The sequence below is a fragment of the Coptis chinensis genome, chromosome 1 (genome assembly GCF_015680905.1).
Source record: "Coptis chinensis isolate HL-2020 chromosome 1, ASM1568090v1, whole genome shotgun sequence".
Classification (NCBI taxonomy): domain Eukaryota; kingdom Viridiplantae; phylum Streptophyta; class Magnoliopsida; order Ranunculales; family Ranunculaceae; genus Coptis; species Coptis chinensis.
Genome location: NC_141456.1, coordinates 43590600 through 43598252, shown reverse-complemented (window position 1 = coordinate 43598252; position 7653 = coordinate 43590600). Strand labels below are relative to the sequence as shown.

The following is a 7653-nucleotide window of genomic DNA, read 5'->3' as shown; positions in this document are numbered from 1 at the left end:
TCTGAAATATCTCGTGAAATAATTTGTAGGCTCTTCTGAAGTCCCAATACTCCCGCACCAAATACCCAAAAAATAAACGATTTCTAATTTTTTTTGGATCTTTTAGTATTACCCCTCCTAGATGAGCCAATAAGAATTAAGTTGACTTTTTTTTTGTATGTACTCAGGGGGGAGACCCTAATTTCCCCATCTAGTTGGGGGAAATCCTAATTGGCTCATCTAGTAGGGGGTAATACTAGTTAACCCTTTTCTTTTTATCCGGGAGAGACTGTAGACTTTTGGAGAAAGAAAAGATTGCACAGAAAAATCTCTACTTCATTAAATTGATGGTACTAGAGATGAGAAATTCCATAAACAATTTCAAATAATTTGCAATTACAAACATTGCTGAATCTGCAGCCCCGCCATCTATAGAACTAGAAGCCATCTGGGTCAAACTGGATTAGACATGTAACTATGTTCCGTCAGTCCAAACATGACAAGCGGATCTAATCCACATTTTCTCACTAAATAGATGAAGGCTTGCTCAGTTGCTTTTCTGGTACAGTACTCTGGGTCTACATAGTCTTCAAAATTCTATCAGGAAGGTTGCGACTTTGGTAGATTTCAGATTGCTCCCTGAGAAAATTTAACCTGTAGCGTCATTAAATAATACCCAGGTCCCTATGGCCTCTGTCAGCATTACTGTATCAGACTTGTGAAGTACATCTCTGCAAAGGAGAAGTTGGAATCGCTTGCCCCATGTGAGAGTATCTTTCTGAGTAAAATACAGATGCCTTCTCATCTTTAATGACTCTCCACTGCACTCAGATACCCAATGTTTCTTATAGATCTTCTATCTGATCGAGGGAAGAAAAATGTTTTTCAATGTTTTCGAGAGATTCCTGATTGATTTCAACTCTGCTCCATAATCTAGGAGGCAAAATTGATTCCTGCATCCGTGTAAGATCACCCTCAGAAATCTCCTCCTTTGATATGTCAACTACCTCCGCTTCAGTAAGGTAGGCTTTCTCGTGATGGTTAAACAACTGTGACTTCATCTGCAAACAAGACTGTAAATCATCCTCATTTCGAGCTTTATTTAATTTATCAATCAGTTCATCTATCGCTGAAACCCGTTCAGCACGCAAACTTGTTGTGCTCTTCAGCCTTTTAGCCTCCTTCAGGCCATCCAAATCACTGGCATTCCCAGTCTCTTCGTCATCATTAACCGATCTTCCCAACTTTCTCAATCCCTGATCCACAATGTCTTGTACTCTCTTCCTAAAAGTTTCTACTCTCCTAGGGTTTGATCTCAGCTGTGCTTTAAGCCCCAACAGTATTCTCCTAGTGTCCTCTTCCTTGTTAGCAGAAATAGGGTCCGGTACAGATAATTCGTCCGCAATGGACCTCTCAGGTGAAGAATTGACCAGAAATGCTTCCTCCAACAAATTAACATTCTGCATATATCGGTCAAAAGCTTCATTTTCAGCTTCTATATTTCTTTCCTTGTACTCCTTTAATTTAGAAAATCTCCACTGATTTATAGCAGCAGCATCCTGAACATGATACTAAGGTTAACTCTAGAACTTAAATTGTCATATCAATTAGAATTACAACAGCCATAAAGATCAGCCAAAACACAAGATGAAATAAAAACTCAAACTGCTTACCTTTCTGGTCAGTGGTCTCCTTGCACGGAGTGAAACTTGGGGTCCATTGAACTGAGAAAGCTGTCGAAGAGAAGAAGCTCTTATTGAGGTCCTGAAACCATTCCCACCACATGTAAGAAGTAAATACTCAAAGCCAAATAACAACTCAGAAGTCACTGACAGCATCTTCTTCACTTGTGAAATGGATAATGTTCAGCTAAGACGACAGGAAATCAGAAAACTAACTGACTATAACAGTCTCAAGGGTAACGAAACGTTTAATAAAACGAAAAATAATAATAACCATAGTTAAAGTACAGCAGGAATTTGGTGCACAAAAAAAAAACAAAAGAAAGACTCAAACCATATAGACTAGGGAGTAGGGAGAGCATGTGATTGTATGAACCATTTGCAACAGTAGTAATATTAATAAGAGTATGGATAACTAAGATGCTCTGGTAAGCAGTGTTCTTAAAAGCGTTCGACGAAAGGCAGACAAGCCACACAAATACTACTAGAAATGAGCAAATACGACATTACTCGTTAAAAATGATAAGAATTTTCCAAACAAACATTTCCCATTACTCAATGCTCAAAACAAACACAAACAAAAACTCTTATTGAAAGGTACAACAGGTCCTCACTCTCTCTCTCCATTGGACTCAAACCTATACCCTATATCTCCCTCCTCTTCCATGTCCTCACCCAAATCAAAAATCTTCTTCATGAAGATCTCTTACTTTAATATTTCTAGCGCTTCCTAGGCTCTGAGAGATAATCCGTTCCGGACGCTTCTCAAGCAATTCTCCAGGTAAGTCCCAAAGCAAGCTCAACTTCTTAATCATCACAACCATAAAAAATTAGTCCTTGGGTTTTCTTCAAGAACGATAACGAACTGATTCAGAGCGTCTGAGTTCGGGCCTTTATAGTTTTCTTCTTCTGAGCTCTTTGGTTTTGTAGCTCTTTTTGGACTCTCGATTGGGGTTTTATTCTCTTCAGTTTTACCCTCATCTGCTTAGTCTGCCTAGACCTAGCAGCCTCTACCTAGAACTGACTCTAAATTATCTAAGGCACTAGCGAGCCTCGAGGCAACGCCCTATAATGTCAAAGGCGCCACCAAGGTGCCCAAAGGAGCAAATGATAGCGAAAATCATCATAGGCTGTTGCCAAAGGCGCCTGTTGAGAAGTCTAACGCCTCACCTGACAACATACAAACCATATGGAAATTGAGACATAATCAGCAACCTAAGTTACAATTACACGGAGACATGTGTCTGTATCTGACACGGATACGAAGTGTCTGACAGCGAAATATCAAAATTGATGTACACTATCACATACAATATGTGTCACAGGGATACATATCCCACACGAATTATTTTAAAAAAAATGTATGGCGTGTCCATGTAACCTATGCGGCAACTGATATTGCTGCCAAAAGATGAGGGTTCATACTTGTATCCAGCAGACTGATGTGCTGCTGAAAGCGCATAACTTCTTTTTTTCATATAATGATTGCGTCAAAACTTTCCGTGGAAAAAATCCGGGAATGCGTAAGACTTTATGCAGATAAAATGTCATCCCTTCTTTGTTTTTAGTTTTTTTCATATCGACTATAATTAAAGAACCGACGGTGGAGTGCTAATTACATTGATCTCCTAGACTCCAATTAGGATGATGATGCTGGACAACAAAACTACTTTGTGTAACTTGCATTTTTGCTAAAGGATGATCCTATTTAGTTATTTACTGAAGTATAGACCAAGGAATGAAGAAAAACCAAATGTTTTGGAAGGTTAAGGGTCTTATAATTTGATCTGGCAGCCACAGCAGCAGCAGTAGCCATCACCCAACAACAACCAACAACCAACAAATAAAACAAAACAAAACATAACTTAACAACACGACACCAGAAAGTTTTACTACTAATTAAGGATTATAGAGTCTCGAACCCCAAAAAAAAAACTAAAAATTTTGGTAGGAGTTACAGATTAAACTTATCAGTCAAAACAAATGGACTATGATTTTAAAGTCAAAAATGCCAACGGCTTGCACCAAATAGACTATTTTTTCCCCTTCCGTCTAAGAACGAAATTTAATCGGATCTCCACTTTGTCCCTTCAACAACTAAACCCTTAAACACAACTCAACTTTATTTACTAAAATCACTATAAACAAAGTATTTGTCTTTCTCATGTACTGGAGCACTAACATTATAGAATAATGGCAAAGGATTCTCGTATACCCTAAACAGGCTTTGATGACTATTTCAAGAAGCAGTTATCTATGTGCAAGAATGCAGGCATACAACAATACACGCTAGTCTTAGGCAATGGATGAAATTGTCCACCAAATATGAAAATAAATGTACTGGTCTGACGAGGCAGGTATAAGGCTTACCCTGGTGGAGATGCATCAGTAGATTTTTGGTCAACCGAAGGAGATGTTTGAGCTGGTATCTTGTCAGGCAAGTTTCCATTCTGTTTCAAAACTGCATTAACAAACCAGAAAACACATAAATTGCTGTCACCTCATAAGAAAGAATAAAGTTTATAGACATGAAACGACATGATTAGTTAACTAAAATTTCTTTCTTATCTAAAACGAAATATTAATTCACTGACGATAGAATTAATTATACTTTAGTATATTTACTTTCAGGAGTTGTTAGCTTAGATATGTTCATAATTGCTAAAGACTTGGAAGCTTAGATATGTTCATAATTGCGATAGACTTGGTTCATTATGTATTAAAGTAAATAAACCTTGCTAGGAGGCAGGAAGCAAGGAACTAATACTCAACATCAAACAATCAAAAGCACTTTAGAGGGCCAGAGGGGTACTCAACCCACAATTATCATGCAACCAATGCACCAACTCTTGGACCATCCCATAATAGTCGATGCACGTGTGGTACGAAACCTAGAAGAATCGGTGGACACTCCTTACAAACCTTTTCTTTCGTAGATTCAAACTCAGCCAAGAGGATAGGGGGAAATTTGGATTGGCATATACAGGAAAAGAAAATACAGATAGGAAACAAAGAGAAAGGTCACGGATGGAATAAAGGGAGAGAATTTGATATCGTGATAAAATACATTTAAAACTAAACAGGTTTCAGATTTTTATTTAGATTAAATAAATTTCCTCCAAGAAACTCCTAAATCTCTTTCTCCAGGTCCTCATCAAAGATTCACAGCTCCATCTCTTTGTTCTTAAAACAACTTGTAACTGTAATTAGCCGTAAAAAGAACATCCTTAATAATTGGGACGCAAACACCTGTCGACTTCATACAGAAGTCAGAACCAACCACTACACTCACCAATCGTGACTCACATAAATGGTCATACCGTACACCTCTATTACCCAACCAACCCATCCAGTTCATATAATTACCTAAGTCTTACCAGGACAAGGCGACTACATTGCATTAGAACATAATGCTGAATGAAATAGTAGAATTACAACCAAAAAAAGGAGCAAAAAGTATCATAACTGACAACTGAGTGAGTTGGTTTTCTCCGCCAAGCCATTCCAAATGTATTTCATAACCTTTGTGTAGTTTAAATGATTTCAAGATGTATGTGGTGTCACTACACGATTGAGATCAATTCAGAAATTTGAAGTCGATAACTATTTACATAATGACACAAATGTATAAACACCTTCATCTAGTTTCCATTCAAGTTGTGAGTACCAAAGAAATTCCAGATGTTGATGAATTGAAATTAAAATTAATATGTACCATGAATGGGGCATGGATTTTGAGCTTTAAAACAGCAATTCTTGCACGCTAGGAATGGACACCTGCAATAGGAAATTGTTAGTTCATCGAGATGTCAATTAATCCATTCAAATAAATAAAAATAACAAATTTAATAAATTTTTCTCTATTAAAAACTAGGGTTTCTTCTAATTATTAAAAGGCTAAATAATAACCTGGAACGAGCGACGTTTCCACATTGTGAACACTTTGGTTTATTCAGACCACGCAAATTCTTGCCTGTTTGTTGGTCACGATGCTGCTGAGGTGGAAAAGATGATTTGGTGACGGCTGCTGACGTGGGACTTATTTTCGTTGTTGTGATGGGAGGTGGAGTGGAGGTGGAGGGAGTATTTGGGTTGTCCATAGTATTGCTTGGGGCCGGTGTTAGTGTCGCCGTGCCCTTATTATTACTTTTATTTTTAAGTACTATCCTCTTTCTTTCTTTTTTTCTCCTCACACTCGGTATTACGGGGTTCAATAGTTTGGGATTTGCAAAATACCAAGGAAATGTCGGGATTGAAAAATTAGGGGCGGACCGCCGGCCCATTTGAAAGAGTCTCTTAAAAGTTTAAGCTTCTTCACGCGGCCAATATTTTCCAATAATTAGAGTGCAAGTGGATATTATCTAAAAATTTCGGATTCGGATAATTTTTTATGTCCAAATTGGTTTCGGATATTGCTATCCGAAAATATCTGATCTGATTTAAAAAAGTAATAGTTATTATATATAATTTATTTATTTATTATTATATAAAATCATAAACTAATAATATAAAACTATAATAATAAAATAATAATAATAATAATAAATAACAAAAATATATATAATAGTTTTTATAGTGGTGAAATGAATTATTCAAATAAAATAAATTTTTAATTAATATTAATTTTCAGATCGAATATTATCTGATATCCGATTCGGATAAAAAATTTAATATCCGTCAGATTCAGATTCAGATATCGGTATAAATTTTCATATTCGGATTTGGATACATTCATATCCAAATCCGAACCTATCCATTTGCACTCCTACTTTGAATCCATCTTCTTCCTAGAAAAAAAAAAAATAAAATGATCATATATACTAGAATAACTGCGATGCAGTGGGGGTGTAAGCGGAGGGTGGAGAAGAAAGAGAAAAGGAGAGCTGGGTTTGGTTGAGAAGGGTTATGGGCGAAGGAGAGTCATGGGAGAGGGAGCAAGTGAAGAGGGGCAGTGGCAGAGCTAGGAAATTAAGTGAGGGTGAGCCACCCAAACAACCAAACATACCAAAAAAAAAACTCATTTTTTTTCACTAATATTTCAAACATAATCATAAAATAAATATCAAAATTCATATAAAATGATAGCAATAAATGTATTATAAAAAGGAAAAAAAGGTGGGATGCTTTCGTAGAGTGTAATTATATATGTGCTTGGTATTTTTTGGTTTTTAAATGTGATGAGAATTCTTAATTTGTTTAATGTTGTTATATGAGATAGTGATTTTTTTTGATTTGGAGGAATCCAGTTCTAGAATTGGATCAACATGTATTTAACAAAAAAATATTGAGAATGAACAAGGATGCTATCCATGTGTTCGTTTGCCTTGTAGTGACGACACATTTCAAATAATTAAAAAACATGGAAAGTCAACCAGAATAGTCATTGCCTTGTGTCTCTAGAGGTGGTCAGTCCAACGCTGAAGGTACTAGTAAGAATAAGAGTGTTGGATTGAATTTACTCGATCGCTACTCGTTTGAAGAGCGAGTAGCGAGTATGTGTAATCGGTCGGGGATATATCGGCATTAATCAGGCGATCTTTCATAACACTATATTTCTTTACATATACTTATTAAATATATTTAACTTTGAAATACCAACATAATTAAGTCAATTAAGAATCCAATCAATCAATAAACAATTAAAACACTCAATCAACTAAAATAATTATAATTAAAATGTAGAACTTTACAGAATCGAGAGTTGGTTGAATTGGCGAAATGTCGAGTTCAGTGTTTAACAATGAAATAGTTGAAATAGTGAACATAATTACTTGGCTAATCTGGCCTAATCGGCCAAGTACTCGGGGAGTTTTCAAGCCCGATTATGATCGGGGATTAAATTGTTAGTCGGGTTGGCTAAGCAGCGAGTAGCAAGTACTCACCGATTACTCGGCGAGTACTCAACGATTTAATAGCCCAGTAGTGGGTATATGTTTTTGGGTGGGTTCGGTTTCCTTTTTCCTTTTTCTCTTATCCTAGATTTGCTTGGGTT

General features: G+C 36.5%; 1 protein-coding gene across 1 annotated transcript; it reads right to left on the bottom strand.

Moving 5' to 3' along the window:
- Positions 1-294: 294 nt before the first annotated feature.
- LOC147524190 (electron carrier/iron ion-binding protein) lies at positions 295-5905 on the bottom strand. Its single transcript, XM_086602412.1, has 5 exons — positions 5571-5905; positions 5377-5438; positions 4032-4122; positions 1653-1743; positions 295-1538 (listed from the first exon to the last, which is right to left on the bottom strand). Exons 1-5 carry the CDS (start codon positions 5759-5761, stop codon positions 825-827), a joined length of 1149 nt encoding a protein of 382 aa, XP_086458538.1. The 5' UTR covers positions 5762-5905; the 3' UTR covers positions 295-824.
- Between the last annotated feature and the right edge of the window lie 1748 nt (positions 5906-7653).